A 25,185-nucleotide genomic window follows, 5' to 3' on the forward strand; every position below is an offset into this window, starting at 1 on the left:
GCAGATGTAGGCTGCAGAAATCCGGACGACTGCTAGGTGACAGATGGAGAGCGATCTAGTGGCTGTCCGGTTTTTCGCAACCCAGATCTGGGAGTCCTAGCGTGCTCCTAACCCAGTTTTCCCGTTTGAATCCAGCTCATTCGAAAACCGATCCTTTCGAAACCAGATTTGGCAGCTTCTTCTTGGAGAATACAGGCTGCAATCTTATAAACCCACTTACTTGGGATCAAATGCCCCGGATTCCAGTGGCTTTTATTTCCGAATAGATAACTACAGGACTGACCAACGGGAGGTCTCAAATACACTTAAATTATAAAATTACGAATTGTATAACTGTAAAGACTATTTCCAGAAATAAAACCACATCCGTACGTGCAATTTAGCTACCAGGGAAATTAAGGGAACTCCCAAATGAGTGTGGAGTCATAAATCTCATCGAGTTCAATGAGTTTTAATCCCTATTAGCGGGCTTCGATGAGCGCCGTCATCTGATAGATCTACAGCCCAATTCAAGGCATGATTTACTCCGGGGTAAATTATACACTTTCTCTCACGTCTGCCCAGGACTGCCACCTTATGACCCTGTTCATCCAGAAAAAAGTCCCATTCAATTCAATGGGGATTACACCCGAGTAAATATGCGTAAGTAAAACATGCCCAGAAGGGAGAAATGTGCTATGGCTTTCACGCAACCCCTATTCGGACTTGGGTGGTTACATTTTCCGGTTGGGTTCACTAACGCCGTTGTTTTAGCACGTGTGAGCCAAGCCATGCTTTAAGGCTGAATTCGCTGGACCGTGTAGCACGGTCGGTAACACGAGAATCCTGCTGCAGGCTCAGCCTCCAAGTCCGTTTCCATCAGGAGCCACGCTGGACATGCTCATCCCTGCTTTTCCGACGTCACTTGTTAGATGCGCGGCCCATCCAGGGAGCTGAACGGGTTGCGCTCAGATACGCTCAGATTAAAACCAGTGACGCGTGTATAGGCAAGGGCGGGGGGTGCCCCCCTTGCAACCTGCGGGCCGAGGAGTCCTGGCCAAGCCTAAACTGCTCCCCCACCACAACCCGCTCCTGATCCTCCTCTGGGCCGACTCGCCCCCCTTAGAGGTATCCAGGCCCCTGACTGAGTGGCTCATCTTGATTAGGGGAGCCACTAGATGGCAGTAAAGAGAATCAGAAAACTCTTGAACTGGCTGCCATCTAGCGGCGGTGCAGACGTTGCACGGGCTGTTCTCCGCGAGCTGCGCCCTCGCCCGCGCAGCCTCTCGCTTTTTCACGGAGGACTCACACTGTGTTGGGGCCCCACCGGACCTCTTTGCCTTAGGGTCCCGAGAGCTCTCCTGACGGGGTTAGACGGGGTTAGACTGCCCTTCTCACAAGAAGCCTTTTAATCGCAGTCGCTTTTTCAGACGTACCTAAAAAAAAGTTAGGGACAGGCGTTTTTGAAACAGATGGGTCCAGAAGCCTCGCCAGCGTGGAGAACTTGCCTCGTGGACCTATTTTTACTAGCAGAAAGAATCCAGCTTACGATTTAGGGAGTCGTCTGTGAATCCAAATGGCACTGGTGGCCTGCTTTGGCGTGCCTGCCCTCAGCTCCTGATGCGAAGTGGGGGGAGTTTTGAATCCAGAGCTGATTACAGAGGAAAGGAGAGGAGGAGGGAACTTATTTCACTTCTTTGGAATTCACTTCTTTGGAATTTATCCCCCCCAAAGCGACAATTACAACTCTGGCCTAAGTAGTACATTGCACCACATGTACAGTTCAAGTGCATCTGAATTCCAAGGCGCGCAGGCTGGGCTCCGTTTGCAACAGACGGACAAAACTAGAGGGTAGATGTTGGTTCTTCACCAAAAATCCATTAGGACTATTTCAGGTGAAAATCTGAGATTCACAGCCTGCTCTAGTCCGCAGCCTAACCACTTTTCTTGCAAAGAATAAGTACTGTACATATACATTTAAATTATTATTATTATTATTGACAAAACTCCTTTTTCTCCCGCTTATGTCCCAGTTATGGAGGCTCCGGATTTGCCACCCCGCTGTCAGCACTATGTCCACCCCAGGAACCGAAAAACTCATCGGCTAATCAATTCGCCGGTCGATCTGGCCGGGATTTCAGCTGTGCAGCTGAAACATTAGCAGGCAGGCTCCACATGGAGGTACCATCCACGCCGATTTCCCGGGGAGTAAGTCGCCCTGGACTCACGGGCGGGGCGGGTGGAGTCTTCCGAGGAAATGGCCATCAGGCTGGGGAGCCTGTTTCCAATCTTGCTACGATGGTCACCGAAGGTTAAAACCCACCGCAACTCCATTCATGCCGTTTATGACCCGCTTTTCTTTATAGCCATCGCCATCCCAGTGGCTGGGATGATCTTGCGCGGGGTCCGATTTACTCTTCAGATAGCACCAGTAGCAGTCGTGCGCTCCCAAACGGCCAGAGGCTAGGGGAGTTCTCGGCCTCCGCAGGAGGCATCCTGTTCTCCTGCCATCCAACGTCTTCGCAAGGCAGCCGGATCCTCTGCTTCGGCTGGATGGAAGAGCGCGATGGACGTAGCGGGGAGGGTCTCCAGCGAGCGCAGCGACTTGGCTTTGCGCGAGCCTAAGCCTGGGAAAAGGGCCCCATCGGGAGCGTCTTCAAAGGCGCAAACAACCTACTCTGACTTCGCGTCCCAACTGACGCCTTTAGATCGCCTAGTCGGGCGTCATCGAGGTTTTTTCGTGGAGTAGTCTCATCGCGCTCAGGCAGCCGAGCGTGGATCTGGGGGTTTGCCCGCTTGGCTCGCCCTTCAGAGACGGTCGGGAAATCTGAGCGATTGGTTCTGATGCGTCTCCGGCGCCCCGGCTCGGCCAGGGCTGAGTCCGAGGATAGGGGCGGGAAGAATCCAAGAGGCGCGAAGGGCGGGCCATGATCCACTTCCTCCAGAATCGCCCAGGAATCGACCGCTATTCCCACTAGATAGATCCGTTACTGCTCCTGGCCGAAAGTGTCCCCAGGGACTTTCCAGTGAGCTGGTGGGAACCCGAGGAGGGCTTTTCTTGCACTTTTGGGTCCTTCCTAACAGGATAAATGAGGCAAGCAAAGGAAGGATCGTCGCTGAAGTCCGTTGCCTTCTTGAGTGCGCTGTCCCCTGAATAGGAGAAGCATTTCCCCTGCTCTGTTTCAGGGGAAACAAATTGTTGCGTCGGAATCCCCACCTCCCCACCTTTTCTAAATAAATCCTGGGCCACACCCGAGTGCTTTGCAAGAAAATAAACTCATTTATTGTCAAAGCATCCAACATACCCAGATATACTATAAAGTTTTAATCTCTTTTTCAAGAAAAGAAGAAAAAAAAAGGCGCGGGAGGGAGAGGGGGAAAAAAAGGAACACGCAGCTATTCAGACTTCATTTCACTGGCACAAAATTACACTTTTTTGTACTGTATTAAAAGAAGATCCCTATTTACAGAACTTATGACATTCTGCACCAAAGTCCCTAATCTTTTCATGTGGAACATGCATTTCCCCACCAGAAACATAAAATGAATTCAAGTCTTTCTGGATTTTATTACTATTATTTTTGCAGAGGAACAGGAAAAAGAAACTCATCAAGTAATGCAGAAAAGCTTAGCATCCATCTTCCTTATTTTTTTTAAATTTTGCTTTATATCTAAAATAAATTTTTACCCTTACATATAGTTATTACAGCTAAACCATAAGTGCTTAATAATTTAAGTAGAAACGTATGACAAATGCATCAATATGTTGCAATATATGACATTTTAAAAATGTACTTTTAAAAGTTATTTACTTTTTTGGAAAGTGAAAATGCGTGCATTTGAAACAAAAGGGAGGGACAAACCCACCCATCACCTCTCTCTATTATTATTATTATTATTATTATTATTATTATTATTATTAGCAAAGTAAACATATGCACAGGCATAAAAATTTCAACAGTGGTTTTGGGTGCTCTGCTTTTGTGGCCAACCCACAATGCCCAAGATACATTTAAAAGCTTTCAGAACAGAATGACTGCAATTTGAAATGGACATGAAGCCTGAGGCTATGCTTGTTTCCTTTGAAGAAAGCCCAATTCAGCCCAATGGGACTGACCCCAAAATAAAGATGTACAAGACTTCAGCTTCAAAATCTTGTGGGGTTCTTGTGAAAACACAAATGCAGATTGCAGAAGTATTTATAGAACAACCACAGACAAAAAGCTACTTCATGTTCTGCTGGTGCTTCAGCAATGCTACCAGGTGTTAAAATGGTTACTTTGGATTACTCATAAGTAAGTGGTTTTAGATGTCACTCCACTAACCTTTTCATTAACTTTTCATTTATGGGGGAAAGTCTTCAAAGCTTGGTCCATAACCTTTACTTTTTCTACCTATGAATTCCCTTTTCGCATTTACCATCACCCCAATTTATTGAATGAGAATAGTAGCCCATCGACCTTAATTGGCATCAAAAGAGAAATATACTTATCTTATTTCCTTAGCTGTTGGTGTGTATTCCTAATGTAGCATTGGAAATCTCACCACAACCCCCTGCCCCAAATATCTATGAGGCTGGCTTGGTTATTTCCTATAATTTCCATTCCACTGGAGAAGAGTGTCTAATGAACAAAGCCATTTCTGTAACTATTCCATGAGTTTAGGGAGGCCAAAACGACACTTCAATGGGGCTTTGAAAGATTTCCACTCAATGCAAAGCATCTTTTTTAGAGCCAATGGAGCCAATACGCGTGGCTCCATGAGAGAACCACAGACATGTAGTCCCACAATCTGCCCATCTCATTACAGATTTGAGGAAAGAAACTATAGACTAGGTTCCTTCTGTGGTACATCATGGTTTGTTGAAGCCATAATTGAGTGAATTCATGCAATGTCATAAACTACTATGGTGGAGTTTACATAAACATGTAAACATACAATAAACCACAAACTGGCCACATTTCGACTTAGCACAAAGCAGGAATCTCATCTTAGACAAGGCATTCTCAATCACTATGTTTCTGTAGCACAATAAGCCAACATTGTTTGTAGCTTACAGTATTGTGAGATCCACCCATTGTGACATGTATACCATGGTTTAGTGAGGTGCTAACTTCTGCCAATTGCAATTTATTAAATAAATCATAAACAAGCCAGTATTAACTTGTTGCACAAACACAGCCAACGTTTCATGGGGTTCTCTTGCTATTGGTGTATGGCCTGTGGATGATGCTCATTCATTCCCTAGTTATGGGTGCTCCAAAATGCAATTTAGAAAAAATGACAAGTCAGTTTTCTTCTGGTCATCCATTCACCTAAATTAGCTCAGATTAAAAAGACGGATGGAGTATTACTAAAATCAGAGGACTTTGCAACTCCTATCTTGTTTATCATTCCAGAAATGTACTGATAAAACTTCAGAACTGTTGACTGGCAAACTCCACCACCTTCTCTTTTGCTGAGACTGCATCCTTTTTAGGATAACGGTACTTTGTATTTTACATGCCTGGGAGCATGCACACTTCCCACCAGAGACCGAGGCCTGCAGGCGCGTGCATTCGTGGCACTGCTCCGCACTGTCCTTCCCTCCAACTCTTTGGGCACATTTACACTACACACCTAAATCAATCTGTGATCAGCTGCCGGGCTTGGCGCAGAGATTCAGGGCAACCGCCCTTTTGTCCATGCCTCGCAAAAGCGGCCCGGCCGGTTCTAGCCAACCCCCCGAGGGGCTCGCGGGACGAGCGCGGGTGCGGCGCGGGGCCCTGCCTCAGTTGTGCGACGTCATGTGCCGGGAGAGGTGGTGGCGCTCGCGGAAGGACTCGTTGCAAATGGGGCACTTCAGCTTTTCCTCCCGCCGCCGCTTCACCAGGGGCTCCAGCGCGTACTCCTTTTTGTGGTGGGAGCGCATGTGGTACACGAGGTCAGAGGTCATGCGGAAAGAGGCGTTGCACTTGGCGCACCAGTTCTGCGCCGGCAGGCACAGCGAGGTGAAGGAGGGCGGCAGCAACGTGAGCGCCGAGGGCAGCTGCAGCTGAAGGGGCGCCGCCGCCGCCACGGCCGCCGCCGAGCTCTTGGGCCAGAAGGTGGTGGCGTAGAGGAAGGGGCTCTGCTTGGGCAGCCCGCCGCCGCCGCCCGACCCGGCCCCCCCGCCGCCGCCTCCCCCGGTTCCCCCGCCGCCGCCGCCCCCTGCGGCCCCCCCGCTGCCGAGCTCTCCGGGCGCGCTGGGCAGCTTGACGGCGAGCGGGTCCGGTGCGTAAAGGCGCGCTCCCCCCTCCGCGCCCGCGTGGCAGCCCGCTTCCACCAGCGCGCTCAGCTTCTGTCCCAGCACCAGCTGCGTCGCGTGAGCCGAGGCGGCGGCCGAGAAGGTGGACCGCGCTGGCTGCGAGAAGGCGCTCTTCCGCTCCTCGGGGCTGCCCGCGCTGGAGGGCTGCGAGGAGGGCACTGTGGAGAAGGCGCTGCCCCCCGAGCGCGCGCCCAGAAGCGAGGGCGGAGGCGGCTTGTCCGCGCCGCCGCCGCCTGCCGGGGAGTCGCGCTCTTTCTCCTCGTCGCCGCCGTCCACGCCTCGGGAGGCCTTCTTCACCTCCACGAAGGCGCTTCTCTTGGCTTCGCCCGTCTCGGGGCTGGGAGGGCCGTAGAGGCGGCTGCTCTCTTCCAAGCCGAAGTAGCTGCCGGCCGGTCGGTACTGCTGCTGCGGGGTGCACACCAGCTCTTCCTTGGGCGACGAGGGGACGGGCCTCTCCAAGCGCCCCCTGACGCTCGCCGCGCCTCGCTCTTCGGCCAGCGCGTCTCCTCCGGAGTATTTCCGCTTCGCTTTGCCACCGGGGCTGGGATGGCCGTCCGGACCGGCCGCCGGCTGCTCCCGGCTGCTGGGAGAGCCGCTACCGCTGCTCGCTCGCGAGTTCTCCAGCTCTCTGGCCAGGTTGTGGAAGTCCGTGGACGGCTTGGTCACACCGCCGTTGCTCGGGCTGTTGCCGTCCTGGGCACAGTGGTAGTGGTGGCGGTGGGGGGACGCGGGGGGCTGGATCTGAGGCTGGCCCCCAATGGGCTTGCCGTGGAACTTACTGGCGCTCTCGTGCTCCTTGGGGCTGCCATCCTTGGGGCTGGGGTCGTCGGCTGGGCTGCTGTCCGCCCCGTGCAGCCTCTTGGGGCAGCGGAACCGCAGGTGCGCCACGTACGGGAACTCGAATTGGAAACGCTGGCCACACTCCAGGCAGGTGTGCGGGGACGAACCTGGAGCGGGACAGAAAGAGAGGCGAGAGCCTGTTAGTCACCTCTTGCGCCAGACCGACTGGCCAAGTTGTCAGATGCACAAGCCCTGGAAATTAATTTTGAACCCCACCGGTGGTTGACCCATGGGTATCCAGCTGAAACCACTCTCAGACGTTTAAAACCCACAAGGTACCAGAGAATAGGCATTGTTATAATTGTGTTCAGGAGCTCTGACACAAAAAAGTCCGGGCTTCCTGCCATAACGAGAACCATTCCCCTAAACACATCTGCTTCAGAAGAAACCCCACTGATTTCAAGCATGTATAGAATTGCAACCAGAAATTCTGGCTTGGTTCATGCAGCATGGTCAACCATGTTCTGAGCCATAAGACTAAACCCAAACAATTAAACCATGACTCAGAATGTACTAACCACAATGGCCTGATTCACACATACGCTACAGCTTGCTGTGTTTTATTTTGTTTATGGTTCAGCATTTATTATATTTATATCCCACATTTCTTCCAGGAGCAAAAGGCAGTGGATATAGTGAATAGTCCCGGCTGTTATGCTCACTGTTCATAAAGAAGGAAATGAGGTTATTTATGCCTCTGAAAATATAAAGGATAATTCTTGTTGGGGTTCAGAACCTGATTTCACTTCCCAATGGCCCTGTGAGGTTTGTCAACTTGGATACTATGACTTGCAGGTATGTCATGGCTCCAAAGGACTGGAGCTCTGTTTCCCATGGACCAAGTTCTCACTACATCTCCTGGACCACTAAGAGACTGTCTCCCATGCAGCTACTCAGATCAGGACCTGTTGAGTTGAGGATGTCCACTGAAGGATACTTTAGTCCCAAACATCTGAAGAACGCCAAGTAACTTGTCTCTCATGGCTGACTATGAACTGTAAGTTCTTCCCACTGTAGATCAGCACTGTGACCAACGTGCCACTGTCTTCCTAGATGCACCCATAAATCTAATAGAATGTCAGGAAGTGAACAGATGTTCAGAGAAGCAGCTGTTAGGGCATTCTGAGGGCTCTAGATCTGGAGAATTCTGGGAGTTGAAGTCCACACATCTTAAAGTTGCTAAAGTTCAGAAAGACTGTTTTAGATAGTCTCATTTGCAGGGTACTAGATTCGGAATAGCCGGACTAACGAATGAAGGTGGGGCAATTTACTACTCCCCTGCCCCATAAAGCAGGAGTAAAATAAAATGGAGACCTTCCATCTGAATGCAGACACAAGCTACTGTAATTTCAACCCTGTGGACCATTCTGGTTTCTTCTTAATGGGGCCGCCATGATGCACATACATTAAGTTTATAAATGCTTAGCCAGGCTATTTGAAGACCCAGCAACTTCTCTTTTGTGCTAAGCTTGTCTAGTATTAATCTCGGCTTGGTGTGTGTGTGTGTGTGTTGTTTGTGTGTCTCACTATGCTCTGTAAACCCACGTCCTTTGGTTAATTTTTGATCCAATAGAACATGCTGAACCAGAAAGTGGGCTAGTTCGGAATGTGCCCATGTTACCTCTGCAGCAAACAGCACTAAACGTGGCATTTTTTGTTGTTTGAAGGCCTTGATCCTAGCAAGAAGGGAACTGTTAGGTTGCCTACTGAAAGATATTACTCTTTCCTTCCAATGGGTGGTAGACCAACTTTGCTCCCTCACTTCTCCTGAAAGGCAGGGAACAGCAAGTTCCCTAAACTGAGAACTGCTAAAACCAAGCTCCCAGCCTGAGTGACCTACAGCTCTGCTGTGGGGAAAGATGTAACAGTAGGAAATAAGATTTGCTGCTGCAGTTGATCATATGAATTCAGTGTTTCTCAACCTTGGCAACTTCAAGTTGGGAGTTGAAGTCCACCCAGCTTGAAGTTGCCAAGGTTGAGGAGCACCAATAGAGTTAGTTAAAAAACGAGTCTTGGGATTTGGGAGTGAGTGGGGGTGAGGCAGCTTCGCCAACTTCCCTGCTCCGCGGCGAGTCTTTAAACACCTTAACAGATTGCAGCCTTTCAGCTAATCCAGCGTTTCCGAACCGTTTCAAATGGGATGCTGTGGATTACAGTAATTAAGCATCATTTGTGCCTGGGATATTTGGTTAACACGCTGGTTTGCCAGTCAGGTTGGCAGGGCGCCCGTTTCCAGAAGGGAGGTGTCTCCTCCTCTCGCTTCAGTCTTAAATCCGCTGGGACCCCGGATCTAAGACCTCCAGAAAATGCCCTGGGAGGGACCACCCCCTCCTCCTACGAATTGTCACCTACCCTTCACTTTGCTCTGGGACCTCACGGGGCTCAGCAGCAACAGCTCGGTCAGCTCCTTCCCGTACCACACCAGCAACTCCTCGTCTTTGGCAATTCTCCGCAGGGAGCGGTAAAACAACTGTCCGTTCTTGATGTAGGCTTCCAGGTTCTGCTCCTCTTTGTCCCGAGCGGACTGGACAAGGCGAAGCCACATCAAGCCTTCGGAGGAGCCGTTGGCCGCCGAGGTGTCCACCTAGAAAGGGGAAGGAGGGAGACGCGGCGGCAGCGGCGCGTGACTGGCTGCCCAAGGTGCTGAACACCCGGCCGGGCCTTCTGTGAGCAGGCGGCGGGGGCGAAATGCGGGGGGGTAAAGGAACGGAGGCGGAGGCTGTCATCCTGTCGGTCGAGAGCTTTTAGGCTGGCGTTCGGCAGAACCGTGGCTACGCTTGAGCAGCCGGGCAAGCCTTCGCTTGACCCTCTGAACCCCAAAGTAACCGGCTAGTTTCATGCCCCGCTGGAATCCGGGCAACTGGGACATTGACTAAACCCTGGTCCAGTTAACCTTAAAGCAACGGGCCCTGACTTTGGCCTTGGACAAATCTTGTCGGGCTGGCTTGGATGGGCGGAAGGGCTCTGGGGTCCAGTAGGAGGCCTTCCGTCTCTCTCTCCTAGGGAACGTTTACAGCCACACCCGCCCTCCGGTGGATGCGACGCGCCGGGCGGAGGCGACAGACACGGAGGCTGAGACCCTGGGGGGGTGGGGGGAGGAACTAAGCCAAGCCAAGGTGATCAAGACAGGAGGTGATCAAGACAGGAGGGTCCTGGGCCGAAACTGGCCCAGAAAAACAGGGCGTAGAAGTGCAGCGTCGGGCCAGCAAGTCTGCCTGCCGCCGGTAGCAGTTTCCTCCCAGCCCCCGACGGACTGCATTCTCTCTGTGCTGCCTAACGACTCTTAGACATTCAGCATAGCATTGTTAGGAACGCGAATGATCTACACCCGATTCTACCTATTCTTTTAACTGCTCGAGAAGGTAAATTCCAGCAATAAGTTTTTAAAAATGGAGGAAGAAACCTGCTTTTTAATCAGCTTCGTTAACTATGCCCGTAACGTGACGATTTGACTCGCCTCCTCCTTGCCTCAGACCGTAAACCGAGCTGCCGAATCGTTTCTCCGGAGCAGGCGGGGAGCCCAGCGCTCCTAAAGATAGCAAGAGGGGGGCCGCGCGTTCATTTGTGCTCCTAAATCCCTCGAAAACTGGTCGTAGTTGGAGGGCGGACCTAAGAACCCCGCGCACCCGGCTTCAGCCTTGCATTTTCCCCCCTAGACTCGGTCGGCTGACTGGCCGGCGGGCGCGCAAGAAGCCGCAGCTGACAGCGACCAGCGCCGCGGGATTTCCAAAGCTCCGAATGCGTTGCTTTGAGCTCTCCGGTGGCAGGTGGCGCCTGGAGCTGAAGGCAGCGAGATCCGGCCCGTCTCTCTTTCTCTCACCTCCCCCCACCCGCCTCTACACCCTGAAGAAGGACAAAGGCCGTTTTTTAGGGGTGGGTGGGTGGGTGGGTGGGTCGGAGGAAACAGCAGCTAAAGCTTGACGGCTCCTTCGCGCCTTGTTCCGCGCGCTCTTTGCGCTTAAGCCTGACGAAGCTGAAAAGACGCGTCCCCTTCTTTCGCCCATTCGCCGCCTCGCTTTTTCGGGAGGTGGGCGATTCCGACAATACATCTGCCTGGAAGCTGCCGAATGTGAATGAACCCGTTTGCTGCGTTCTCATCACACCCGGAACTAAGCAAACGGATTGGGTTCTCGCGGCAGGCGAGGCACCAACAAAAGCTTCCTTGGTCGTCTGAATGCCTTCCCTACCTTCTTCACTGACCTGGTTCAGCGTCTTGCGCGAAGCCGAGCAGTGGCTCCCGGCCGCTCGCTGAACCGATTCAGCGGAGAAACGCAGACCGGGGCCGGCCGGCGAGGTTCCCCGCGGCCTCCCGCCAAGGTGGCCAGGCTGAGTTCCGCCACAAGGCCACTTTCTGGCCACGGAAAGGGAGCCGGTGCCCGATGGTAGGGATCGCCTCGCCTCCCTTTCAGCCCGCGTAGCTCAAGCTTTCCCGGGTGGCGGCGAGGATTTGGCTTCCTTCAGCCCCGGTGCCTCGAAAGGCGAGCTTCCCCTCCCCTTGTCTACCGCCTTACCCGGAATATATAGGGAACGGTCCTCTTGTCGGTGGACTTGAGCGCGACAAAAGCGATGCTGTCGTAGAGCGAGGTGTGGCTGAGCACGCAGGGACCAAAAATGGCATTCTCCGGGATGTCGCAGGTGGTGTACACGCTGGTGAAAATGTCCGTCAGGCATTGCTGAACGGCTTTGGCGTCTCCGTCCCAGATGCTCCGAGGCACCCCGCTTTCCTCCATGGCTGGAAACGGGAAAGAAGAGGGACCGGTCACAGAACTACTCCGGAGAGAAGAGCCCCGTCGTTCCGGGGAGCCCCCAAGGAACAGAGTCCCGTTTGGCTTCTGCGGACCCCTTCGTAACGCCCTTTCACGAAAGGAACAGGCCCATCCCCTTCAATGTCCTGAGTTCAATAGCAACAACAACAACAATCATCTTCCAAAGTTAAGCGCTCTTTGAAATTGAGGCTCCAACTCGCTGGGAGAGACGGATGCAGAAGCCTGCGACCTGCACTTCCTAATTTCCTGGCCAAAACGCCCGGACGCAGAGGGGCTGCCTTCCTCTCCCCGGAGGCACCCAAGGCCCGGGAATGTTTCGTCCCTTTAAATCGCCCGGAGGAGGAGAACTTTGGCCGGCCTTTTGCTGAGCGCGACGGCAGCGCAGCCAAGGCCAAGCCGCCCATCTAAGTCCTCCGGCAAAACGGCTTGGTTCTAAACGGGAAGGGCAAGAGCCAGTTTGGGTGAAAACCCTTCCTAGGAAGAAGAAACCGAGAAAGAATGCATTACAGACAGGAGGGAAGGAGGAGCGGAGAGCGAGACCAAGCTCTGGCTTCTGAACAATGAAGGCTGCGGCAGGATCCTACAAAGAGAAGAGAGGGGACCGAAGACCTCTCCGGAGGTTTCCCCTTCGCCCTCTTCTGCCCTGGCTGAAATCCAGCGCGGCGGGGCAGAGCGGTCGCTTCTCTGCGCCTACCTGCCCCATCGCTTTCTCGGAACTTCTCGGAAACTCTGGCCCCGCCGCTCCCTCGCCCCTCCGAGTCCGGCGCTTCGTTCCGGGCTCTGCTCCTAGCGAAGTCTCGGGGGTCCCCCTCTGCCCCCGCCCGGGACTGTCCTTCCTTCCCCGCCCCATGCCGGGCTCGTGACGGACGGGTCGGGCGCGCAAATGGATTTCGAGCGCCTTGTCAGTGTCGCTGATTTGATGTCAGCTAACCTTTCACGGAAGCCGACAAGAGGGAACGTATGTCGGCTCATTACCATAATCCAGCAGTTTCCCTGGGAGACTTTAATTAAAAGCAGCGAGCAGAGGTAATTATTTCTTACCACGACACGCTTATTTATGGGAGGCGGGCGAATCCCAGTTTCCGTGTTATACACGGGGATACAGGCAAGACAAACGCGCGGCTCACGAGAACCGAAGCCGGGGAGAAAGACTGGCGCTTGGACAGGCGGGAGGAAACCTAATCACGCCAAGAACGTGGTTTCAAAACTGTCTTTTGAAACGACCGACTTAGTAATAACAACAGCAGCAGCAAGAATAGTAGTAGCAGTAATAATAATAATAATAATAATAATAATAATGTAGTAGCAGCCATACCGAACAGAAAATAGGCAATTCTCTCCAAGTCTGCCCTGTAATCATTTTTTTTTGCATTAATTTTCCCCCTGTTCCTCTCCTCCCCCCCCCAGTGATCGCTTGGTAGAGGGAAATTTAATTAGCCATCCCAGAGAGGCCTGTTTCCAGAACCTCAGCTGGTGAATCTCCTGCGCAAGGCCCACCCAAGTGGGAAGAGGAAGAGCGGGCGCTCCTCTGGAGGGCCGCCAGAAGGAAGCTGTCTCGCTGGATTGTGGCCACGAGCAGAGAAAAGGGGAGCCGGCTCCGGTTTCCTTCCGGACAAGCATTTGCTTTGCGGGGCGCGGCCGTTCAAAGCAAAACTTTTCTCAACTCGGATTAGCCGTCAAATCTTAACCTTCCGCCGTTTCTCCCTGGCTAAAGCAACGGGTCAGGGTTTGGTCCTCTGAGCCTCTATAAACCAGCCTGAGTCCGCGGGTTGGAAAGAGCAAAAAGCCTCGGCAATAGCCGAATGAGAAAACTGCGATCCAACCCTGGATCGAAAATGGTTCATAATGGTTAAAGTCCCGCTATCTTTCCTCGGGTCGGGCGTATTAATGGGGGAAGATCTGTGGGAGGGAAAACCACACCGAAAAGAAAAAAAAAGAAAAAAAATGAAACCCACTGGTCGCACCAGATCCAAGGCTCCTCTTACAGCACGGGCTTTCGAAAGTGGAAAGTACGTGGAGGCGAGTGGGAACTTTAGCAGGCTGTAACATCAGCGCTGGGGGGGAGAGGGAACGGCATTTATCCTCCAAGTTAAAAGGAACTAAAACCGCGTCGGAAATAAATCGACCAGCGGAATAGATCCCCATCTTTCCGCCTGCTTTCCTCCGGAGAAGACTTCAGCTTGGGTAGGAATCGTCGCCTGCACACTCTCGAGGCCCATTCACACGCACACCTAAGCACCCCCTGGCTCCACGCTCCTGGCTTCCTTTTTAGAATAAGGACGCTGGAGGTCGCCGCGTTACGGCGGGCAGCAGCCAAGGGGAAACCAGGGTGTCGGATAATCCTACCGAACAATGCAATGGAGTCATCCTCCAGCCAAGAAGGCGGCAGACGTAACTCAAAGAGAGGGATTAAAAGGGGAAGGAAGGAAGGAAGGAAGGAAGGAAGGAAGGAAGGAAGGAAGAAAGGAAGAAAGGAAGGAAGGAAGGAAGGAAGGAAGGAAGGAAGGAAGGAAAAACAAGCAGTCTTGGTCCTCCTGCCAATTTCTGTTTCTGAAATCTCCCTGAACCTCAAGCCGCCCCCTCGCCCCCCCCCCCACCAAAGACTGCCTTCCTCTGGATCTGACCAACCATCAGCATTTTTTTTTCTCGGCGCTCCAACCTTTTTCTTTAGAGCTTAAAAAGAAGAAGCAGACGAGGAAGAAGAAAGAAGGAGAAAAAACAAGCCAACAAATAGACTCGCTTCTTCAAAGTCATTCATTACTTGCTTTATCCATATAAATCCCCCTCCCCCCGGCTTTGTATGGATCTATCTGGCGAGGTATCTTTTTCTCTCTTACCCCCTCCCCTTCTTTTCTTTTGGGTGCCAGGAAATACGGCGAAAAGGAGCGGTAATGGGTGGTGGGAACAGAGGGGATGGGGGGAGAGAAACAATCCTCGCAGAATGGTTATTTCGCTTTGCTCGCTGCAAGCGGTCTTTACTTACCAGGAATAAGGTCGGGATTATAATCCTAAAGACAAGGGATGGTGGAAAAAAAAATAAAGTAAATATTTAGATGAGATATAAATACGTTTAAATCCCCAGCAGAAAGTGGCCAAAAAGAAGAGAGGAGAGGGAGGCGTAGAAGTCCCCGCTTTTCTTTCCTTCTTGGGGGGGGGGGGCGAGGAAAGCTCTCGCGCCTTCTTGTATCAATGCTGCTCCATGGCCGCGGGGAAGAGGCGGTGGGAGCGCGGCGCTGCTCCGCTGGGCTGGGCGCACGAGAGCTGCCGGGCGGGGAGGGAACGGGGAGGGGGGCGGCCGCGGGACGTCGGCAGATGGGCCCGATGCACTGCCTGCCTGCCGGCCGGGCGCCCCGGTTTTGTCGCCGGCCCAGAATTCGTCCAATGACGCGTGACAGCCCCGCCTCCTCCCCTTTAACGCTTTCCTGGCCGCGGCGCTCCCCCGCGCCTGCCTGGCTGCCCCTCTCTCCGGCGGAGCTGCTCAGGCTGCTGCTGGAGGCGGGGGAGGGGGTTGCGCCCCTCTTGCCCAACCTCCTTCCCCCCAGGTCTCCAAGCTTTTGCCCCCTTCTTCCCCAAGGAGTGACACTCGTCCCCACAAATGCCCTTGCACTCCGGCTTTTAAGCCCTTGCACAAACAGGATTTGTGGGTGCGTGCGCTGGGGGGAATTAACAGAGCCGGATGCCAACCAAAGGGAAAACCCCTTTGGCGTCCACGGATGACCACGGAGAGGGAGGAGGGAATTTCCCGGGTCTGCAACGGGGTCAGGTCGCCCAAGTAGAGTGGGCGCCGCTCCAGTTTTTCGTCCATTCAGTGAGAGCCAACAGATCTCCTTCTTCTTCGGCCGCCAAAGTTCGGTTGTTCCTTGCGCAAGAGATGTTCAATTCCTATACTTGAGATTCCTGGGCATGGAGTGCCCCCTCCTTTCCAAAACTTCAATGGAGCCTGCGCAGGAAAACTTCCCGAGAGGATTTTCCCGTCGCGTGGGGCAGGCCGGTCCCAGCTCAAGGGAGCTCCGAGGGACTGCCTTCGTGCGCTCCCAGGGGGACTGCAGGGTTACATTTCCACCGGAGGCGAAATTTAAACCGAAAATAAGGATTTAAATCCCTTCCACGCACAAAGTTAGGAGAGCAGAAAAATTAAAGACATATAAAATAAGTCCATCCTGTACAGTAATTTCTGGTCCGCATGTTAGACTGAGAAATAGAAAACAAGAAAACAACTGTCCGGTAAACCTTCGACGGCGAACTTCCTGGTTTTGTCTTGGAAATCGCCGAGAATCCAGCTGGGTTCGGAGGAGGGTCGCGGTTCCTTATCCTCGCAGCAAAGCTTTTTCTGCTTCCTGCCTCCTCTGTTGAATCTTACTGCAGGCATCCGGAATCCCTACAGCCAAGCCGGCAGAACCATGCGGGATCGCGCGGGGGAGGGAAGCGATTTGTCGCGGGGCGTGTAGGCGTTTGTCTGCACTCCGGAGGGGAGGCCGAAGCCGCCCCCCACCCCCGGCTTGAGAAACCTTAGACCCCCGGCATCTATCCACCCTGGTTTAGTCTGACCCGGGGGCCCTTTCCAAGGGCGGGCAGCCCTGGAGCTACCGGGAGGGGAAGAGAGGTCTTCTGCCGACCCCTGCTGAGGCTGCCTCCCGCTTTTCCTCGGGCGGGACCACCTCTTGAACTGCCCTTCCTTCCCGTTTCTTAGCCAGGAGAAGGAAAAAGTCTGACCAGCCGCAAGGGAGGTCGCCTGGCCCCGGAGGCGAGACTCCGGTCCCGGCCTGGACCCTGAGCCAGGCTTTATTCCAGGGGCTGAGGGCCCTGGAGGCTGAAGGGTGACTTGGGCTGGCTTGGGGCCAAGGCCTCCAGGGGAGCCTCCCTTTATGCGGAAGGAGCTTAAGCGGGCTTGTCTGGAAGGACTGGAGGGGCCTTGCGGTGAGCGAGGCTTGCTCCTGAGGAGACCCACGGAAAGGGCCTTCCAGGTCCACTGAAGTGTGGCCGAGATTGTTCCCGATCCCCCGAGACGACTAGCACGAGAAGAGCGAATCGAAGGGTAGAGGTCATGCCAGATGTTTTAAACACCCTCCCCCCAACCCCCAGTATGGGGTACCGTTGGGGAAATCCAGCCAAACATGCCAATTCTGATCAATCACACTTTGAAGATATTTTTGTTTGGTGGGGTGGGGTGAGTGACCCCAGTTTGACCCCCGTTCTTTTCTCCTCCTGTGGTGGCATTTTTCCATCTTGAAATGAGCAAACCTTACTTTTCATCAACAAAGGAGAGAAGGTCCAGGTTAGGACTGAGTGAGCACCCTTTGGGGAGAAAGGTGACTTAAGAACAGCAACAACTCTTGGATATTTCGCACATCCTCAAGGGTAGTCAGGCAATATTTAGGTCGAATTTGCAAGAGGCACTAATCTAACCAGACTCAGTTTAGTCCAGTGCCTTGTGCGAACCCAACCCCTGGGGCTAGCTTACCAGGCAGGAATTGTGCCAATTGAGGAATTGGAATTAGTTGCCTAAATCAGGATTTAGTTAACCTGACTGTGGAAATACTGTTTTAATCCATGGTATGTTATCTCCTGAGCCCTGGAGAGATTTTTTTTTTTCAGAAGAATTTGGACCAGCCCTTGGGGCCACCCAGCTCCTGCTGGCCCATGGTGAGTGTGTGTGTGTGTGTGTGTGTGTGTGTTTACTGCCATACTCCTAAGCTGCTGTTTCTCAGCCTTGGCAACTTGAAGATGGGTGGACTTCAACTCCTAGAATTTTGGGAGTTGAAGTCCACCCATCTTCAAGCTGCCGAAGTTGAGAACCACTGTCCTAAGTTATCCTCCATCTACTTGACCTCTCTAGATGTATGGGTGGCAATGCCCATAACTCCCAGCTAAAAGCCAAACAGACTAAAAATTGTGGGAGTTGAAGTTCAACCAAGGTGGCACCAGGACAGACTGTTCATTTGAGCACACCATTTTTTTTCCTATTTTCTTCTTAGTTTTTCTCTCTTTTTCTCTCCTGTCCTCCCAGGTTTTTTGCCCTCTGAGATCAATGATAATACTCAATAATCCAGGAATGTGGAGAAAAGACCAGGTTCCAGCCCAGTTCAGAATGAAAAGTATTGCTCCATTTGGTCATTTCAAATTCTGAAACAACAGTTTTGCCTGGGCCTCCTTTCAGTTAGAGGATGGGGTAATTTCCCCCATTGTCCTGTCCCCTCTACTCCCTAACAAAAAAAAAATATGTTGGAGTCCAACACATCTGGAGAGCATGAAGTTGGGGGAGACAGCCTCATACTGATTTGGATTAAGGCCCTGGGATTTGCAGAAAGAAATATAAGACTTTGGGCATGTTTACTGAGGAGTAAGCCTCAACTTCCTACTACAGGAGAAATTCAGAATTCATATCTTTCTATCTTACCACTGATTGTAACTGCCCTTCCCTCCCTCCCTCCCTCCCTCCCTCCTTCCTTCCTTCCTTCCTTCCTTCCTTCCTTCCTTCCTTCCTTTCCTTTACAACTGATTTCAACTGATTCTTTTGTGTGTTATTTTTGGTTGCCTCAAGTGCCCTCTGGGCAGAAAGGCAAGACAGATATGAAAGAATTGTTCTCCCCATCTTCCTCCTCCTCCTCCCTCTTCATTTTTCAAGAAGCATGCAGCCCAGCTGCAAGAATGGCATCTTTTACTGATGCCTTCCAGGCCCTCCATGGCATTCATTCAAAAGACTAAAGTTTTCTGGGGGAGGAGGATTCCCTATGCTTTTAGACAGAGCTAGTTATTTGGGGAAGACAAGCTCTCCACCCTTCTTGCTTCTGGGCTATTGGCAGCTCCTTGAAAGTTGGGGAGTAGACAGTGCAACAGAAATAATACAGTAAAGTCTTCTTAGGGGCCAGCTCAATTGCTGGTGAGTTGACTTCATGAGCTGACTTAATCAATGTGGCTTTGTTAGCTTGATATGGAAGTGGTTTGCCATAGCCCAGTCTAGCTTATGGCTTGGGCTTTTGTGATGATCTTCCATCTATGCACTAGCCATGCCTGACTTGCTTAGCTTCTGAGCCCAAACAAACTTGTCTGGATGCTGCATTCAAGAAGAATGTGGACCACCCCATGCCCTTTCCCCCTCCAGCCATCTCTTAGGCAGAAGTCATTCAATTGGAGGGAGAGAAGCCAACCTACCTATCTCACTCATTGTGCCATTCTACCCTAACCTGAAGCTGGTCTGTACATCCCATGGTAGCTGGGGACAATGGGGATGGTAGCTGAATAGTTCTGGAGGCTGTCTTTGGCTGAGGGAAAGGGATCCTAGTAGGCTTTCCAAGTCGGGGCTCAGATGGTCTCAGTTTGATTATTATCCTGAGGTGACCTGAGAAGAGCCCCGAGTCAATCAGTAAGTGGAGGGCCGATATTGGAGTCCACATTATTTTTTTAAAAAGGGAGTCAATTTAAAAACACACAGAAACAATAATAGAAGTTCCTGCTTGAAAGGTATTTAGTTTGTTGAAATTCTTAGATCTTCCAGGAGTAAATCCCTTTAATCCACACAGTATTACTTAAAATTGAATTACTTCAAAGGAGTGGATTTGCCAAGATCTAAGATTCAGCTACTTTGGAAAGTTTAGGTACCTCAGATCCTGAAGTGTTAAATTTGTGTTTGAGCATGTTGTGTGAAGCCAACCATGATTTATTTGCTAAATCATGGTTAGTCAAACTATGGCTTTGTTTTGTGGAAACATTTCCTTTGTCTGTGAATGATTTATAGCAAGATAACAAGAGTTTTTCTCAGCCTCTCTCTAAATTGTCTTGTTAAAATGAAGCAAGTTCTGAAGAACCTTGGCTTTGTGTGTATCTGTGGGCTTTGTTGGGCCTCATATTTAAGAGATCATTGTTCAGTGTTAGGTTTTGCCAGCCCAGTCCAAATAGGGGGGGGGGGGCTGCTAAAGACCCCTCCTGTCCTGAGGTGCAACAGGAGGGGGTGTGCTGGGAAGGTAGGTGTCCTCCTCCCCGAAGACAAGGCTATCCCACAGGGCAGGGATAATTTCCACTCTCTTGATATATTAATTTTGTTCTTTTGTTACTATGCTTTCAATTTGCATACCACCTAGGGTCCTTCAGACTGAAGGGCTAATAAATAAATAAATAAACCCTATGCAATTAACTTCCTGAGCACAGAATTCTTTAACTCTAAGTGTGTGAGGGCTTTTTTTTACACGAGTGTTGGACTGGTGGACTCCAAGCCATCATTTTTTACATTCGTTTTCTGTTGTAAGCAGAGAATGATTTTTTTAAAGAAACTCAGAAATTTTTTATCTGGTCTGTTGGGTTTTTTTTTATTATTATTGTTGGTTTAAATTCTTGTACACCACCCAGAGTCCTTGCTTTGAGATGGGCAACCATATGAATTGTTTAAATCAATCAATCAATCTCTGGTTTAGCCCAGTTTTGCCCAGTACTTTATTTTCCTTTAAAGCTCCAACTTCTCCCAGAACAGACAAGACTCTCTGGTGAACTGAAGAGATCAAATCATGTTATGCCTACAAGGCATAATTCAGCTTTTGCTAAATATTCCTAAAACCTGTTTGTTTGTTTGTTTTTAGGCTGCTTCTGACAGCAAAGAATCCCAAAATGGTTTATAAATCAAACAAAAACTGAATCAAAAATAGAAACAGAATGAATAAAAGAGCTGTTTGTTGGACTCAGTCATGGCATGAGTGAGGAAGGTCTTTCCCTAAATGTATCTTCAAAGTGTGTTGGCTGTAAGTGCAACTGGTTACATGACTTCCCAGTTGGAATGACCAATGGCCACATCTTTTGGAAGATCCCAATAATTGTAGTCCCAGCTGAGTAGATTAAAGACCATTCCTCTTTTCTCCAATCATGCACCAGAGAAACAGCATGGCATAGCAGATGGAGACTGGATCAGAGAATAAATGTAAAATCTGTGTATAAATTAGCCATGAGTGCATTGATAGGAGTCAATCACTGCCTCTCAGTCTCAACCTGTCTTGCCCTACAGGGCTGTTGTGATAAAGTAAGGGAGGAACACAAAGTTGCCAGTCCACCCCCTGCCCCTTTCTTGGAGAAAGGCAAAGGTACAAATATGATAAATAAAGACTGGAACTTGTGTTCACCCAGCAGTATTTATAGGTGAGAAGTTTTAGTCCAACAATATAAATCATTGCATAGGACATAAATGACATCATTGTACATGACATGAGATTATGAAAATCACATTCATGTGTTGTGATAATATACATTGGTTTGATTGATTCTTGAATGTCTTGGCAACTGTAGATGTTAGCTGTATCTAATAGAACTTTATAATAGGAGAAAATGTATTTCAAATATCTATTAGCTCCTGAGGGCAAACACCAAGGGGAAAGCTTTTTACGACATTCAGCCTATTTGTTTCCAGAGATACTTTGTTGATTGCAAAGTTGGAAACAGGATGATGGATCTGATAGAAGCTATTACTTCCGATCCCTAAGCAATTTTCTTATGCTGCTTAAGTTGCTGCCTTCACATGGTGCATTGGGCCTCATTATTGAGTCACAGACTGACCTAAATCCCATTCAAATGTGCACAAGAGGCTGAAGATGGACCCAAATCCAAATTCTCCTGGGTGTCTTGGATTTAGGGCAGTACTCAGATGTCTGACAATGGAGTATTTGTTCTGCAACAGCTAATTCACATGGGCAATTTATGGCTAGTTCAAGCACTTATGAAATGCTGAATACTGAGTCGCTTTGTTTATCCAGGCTGTTTAACCCAGTCAGCCACTGAATCCATATAGTCCCCAATGGCTCTGACAATGCACAATCATCCTGGGCCAAGTGCCATTTTCTGGGGTGGGGTGGGGGGATAGACTCCCTGTCCAATTCTGCCAGTCCTCTTGGGGATACCTTGCCAGGTTTCATTACAGTATTGGTCCACTTAAGCTTGGCAGGCAGCAGTAGGTAGAGCTTAGGTGTTGCTGTGAATCTGCGTTTGGAAAGGAGACTCCATGGGGCTAGACTTTGCCACTGAGTTCTGTAACAGACAGGCCTTTTCTTTTAGCTGCTCTGTATCTCCAACTCTTTTCCTTGGAAGTCTGATTGACAGGTTTTGAAGATTGTCCCACAGCTAACTGGGCTTTGATGTTCACATGACATGAATGGCTGAAGGTAGTTTTAACCAAAACAACCCAGGTGCTTTTTTGAGGTTAAAACTAACCCTCTATTCTCCCACTTCTGACTGGATTTTGAGATTCACATAACATATTAATCCTGTTTTTGGCCTGATGGAGTGTGTTGTACAGTATGAATGCAGCCATAGTGTAAACCATCAACAGGCATGCTTAATGGACTCCTTGAATAATTCTGTGTTTTTAAAAGGCTGGATTTGCATCATGATGGAAGTGACAGATGCGTGCATTTGCTCTTAAGCCCATGGGCAGGCCAACTTTAAACATATTTACTTTGAAGTAAGTCTAACCTTCTATGTGCTGTTCAAAGGATTATATTCCCTACTATATAGATTTGAAAGCTGGTCTCTTTGATTTGCAAGAATTTGTGTCTTCTGATTCCCAGTTTATAGGCTAGAAGGATCATACAAGGTTTCATTTGAGTCAAGGAGTTGTTATCCCTGATCTTGAACGTTCACCAGACAATGAAATGTAGCACTTTTAGATTTAGAATAATAAAAAGTAACAGCTCCCTGAATGTCCTGGACCATTTGCTACCCAACTAGTAAAACTGAAGTTAACAATATTAATATTTTACATGATATAAAGATGCAAGTCAAAACACTATTCCTTGGAAGTAAAGCCTCCTGAAATTAACAGATTTTTCTTTCTGTCCTCCTCCCTATATATCCCCAATTTAAAAAATAAGTACACTCACCAAGAAATCTAACCTTTTATTTCAGTGGAGTATAAAATATATAATGAAGACACACACATTTCTTTAGGTTAGATCCCAAACTGTGGAATGCAAGAAATTATTTGCGAATACATGCTTGATGCAGTAAATTTGACTGAGTTTCCAAGACCAGCTGCAGTTCCCTGGAAAGTATAAATTCAAACATACCCAAGTCTGGAGCCACATAATCTGTGAGAGAATCCTCGGCTGATTTGTGAATCATAATCTCAGTTTTAGCTGTGAAGCCCTTGAGACTAAGCAACAGATCAAGAAACAGGACCACGGAGAGCTCCTGTGTATTTATGCCAAGGATGAAAGTAAGAAGTGGAGGGTTGGAGAAAGGAACTGGACCAAGGCTGGAGAAGGCTCAGCAGTTTATGTCACATCCATTGAGCTATGCAGGGAGTAGCAGGGAAACAGCCATGGCAGGCTACTAAGGTGAAGAGATAACAAGGATCTATGCAATTTACAAGTGATGTAGCCTAATATAGCTGGTATTCAACATGGTGAAAACCTTCCATGATACAATGTTCATTTATTGTGTTCATATCCCAACTTTCTTCAGAGGGAAAAAGGTAGTGTTTTTAGGGGTTTCCCTATATTCTTATCCCACAACAACCCTATGGGACACAATGGGCTGAGAGAGAGTGACCAGCCCCAGGTCACCTAGTGAGCATTACAGTTGTGTGAAGATTTAAATCTGGATCTCCTCACTCCAAGTCCAAAATCTTAACACTACCCTGGCTGTCTTTTCTAGAAAGGAAGCATATGTTGTGGGATCCTTAAGGCTATAAGTGTGTCTGGTTTGCCTCCAACTTTGTAAGAGCAGTTTTCTGCCTTCAGGAGTGGTCCAAGACTTTGTGGGACTTCAAGGTCCAAGCCAACTGGGACTGCAAAACAAGGTAAGGGAATCCTGCACAGCCTGGCTCCTGAACTTCTTTCCAACTTCTTTACCAGCTATGGGCATAGGAAGGTGTCTGCATTTCAAAGAAACATATTTTACCTGTGCAGGTTTCTGTGTATAGGTACACCGAGAAGCAGAGAATACTGGATGCCCTGCTTGTGTTATGTGACCAGAAAGAGGGTGAAAAGGGGCTGAGAATGGAGCAGGCAGCAACATTTTAAGCCACAGTCCATTTGTCTCTCCAACAGGGATCTATTGGGAGCATTTTTCCTGGAATTATTTTCTCCTCAGCTCCAAGCCAGATTTGCCAATGTTCAACTCAGTTTTAATTGGCCAGCTTCTCCCCCTGTAGCAGATTTGGTCCTATCATGTTTAGTTTTCTGAGAGTTATCCTGCTGATGGACTGACTGGCAGACATTATGTGAGATGAATGGATGGGTGGAAAGAAGAGAAAATCATAGAAGATGTGACTGGGCCATTTGAAGACCCAAGAATGAATGAGAAGGTCAACTGTTTGGTGACCCTCTAGTATCTATCTCCTCTGCCTAACTATGTGTTGGTTCACCACTTGAGGAAATGAGTGGGAATTATCCAGAAAAGTAAGAAGGGTGTTCAAGTTCACAATTCAAATTTGATAATTCTGAGTTTCATATTGATGTCAGGTTTTGTTGCAGCTGAAGCATCTTCTCCTCAAGCCAGTTGCCTTAATAAAAAACCCAGTTTAAAGGGTAAAGTCTCCCTCAGTTAAGCTTATCTTATCCATGTAAGTTTCAAATGCACATAAGTGGCTTCCCATTGCTGCCACTGCCACCACCTCCTCCTCCTCTTGAATTTTGCAGATTAGCCAGCAGCCCTGAGATTTCCTAGTGGTCTCTCATCCAATACTAATCAGGTTCTCCCTCCTTAGCTTTTTGAAATCACCTAAGGTTGAGACCGGCTGCGTTCTACCACCTAGCTGGTCAAATCCAGCCGTGCTCACCCTTATGGGATTCATGTCATGGTGACACTGAGCCACTTCTGTCTCTTGGTCAGCCTGGAAACATTCTGCAGAGAAATCCCACTGATCATGACTGCTCTTCCTTTCTTCCAGGACTCTGAGCTAAAGCAAGTGTTGGAGTTTTCATCTAGTTTGGGAGCAAACTAGAGGACTTCCATGGGGTGGACTATGGGGTGTAAGTGCACCACAAAAATTCAGAAAAGGTGAAGTGTAACTGTTTGCTTCAAAAGAAAGATACTTTCTATGCCCTTTCGGCATTCAGTTTACACCAGCCCCAGGAGGCAACAGCAACCCCAGCTGCTGGCTTTATTTCATCCTCAGCCGTGAACTCAACCTTGGCCCAATCCTATGCAGGTCTTTCAAGTGCTGTATTGCAAAATAGTGTTTTTCCTTCGCTTCATCTACTAAGGAGCCATGGCGTGTAAACTCTCCTCTCTCTTCTTTTTGGACAGGTGTGTTCACTTGGCTAGGCAATCAGGACAGTCAAGAGAATCAGAATCCTGGATCACTATCTTGCAAGGTATTATATAGGGCCTTTGCCC

General features: G+C 49.7%; 1 protein-coding gene across 1 annotated transcript; it reads right to left on the reverse strand.

The window, feature by feature from the left end:
- Positions 1-5,731: 5,731 nt before the first annotated feature.
- Positions 5,732-15,166, reverse strand: PRDM8 (PR/SET domain 8). Its single transcript, XM_063309809.1, has 4 exons — positions 14,855-15,166; positions 11,617-11,837; positions 9,458-9,689; positions 5,732-7,212 (listed from the first exon to the last, which is right to left on the reverse strand). The coding sequence occupies exons 2-4, from the start codon at positions 11,833-11,835 to the stop codon at positions 5,750-5,752; spliced, it is 1,914 nt and encodes a 637-aa protein (XP_063165879.1). The 5' UTR covers positions 11,836-11,837; positions 14,855-15,166; the 3' UTR covers positions 5,732-5,749.
- Positions 15,167-25,185: the final 10,019 nt, after the last annotated feature.

The sequence above is a fragment of the Candoia aspera genome, chromosome 8, assembly GCF_035149785.1.
Source record: "Candoia aspera isolate rCanAsp1 chromosome 8, rCanAsp1.hap2, whole genome shotgun sequence".
Taxonomy (NCBI): domain Eukaryota; kingdom Metazoa; phylum Chordata; class Lepidosauria; order Squamata; family Boidae; genus Candoia; species Candoia aspera.

Excerpts from the sequence above, each read along its gene's own strand:
- PRDM8 (XM_063309809.1), bottom strand. The coding sequence starts at position 11,835 with ATGGAGGAAAGCGGGGTGCCTCGGAGCATCTGGGACGGAGACGCCAAA. Across the intron at positions 9,690-11,616 it reads CCGTTCCCTATATATTCCGG|GTGGACACCTCGGCGGCCAA; the intron begins GTAAGGCGGTAG and ends TCCCCTTTCTAG. Across the intron at positions 7,213-9,457 it reads GTCCCAGAGCAAAGTGAAGG|GTTCGTCCCCGCACACCTGC; the intron begins GTAGGTGACAAT and ends GTCCCGCTCCAG.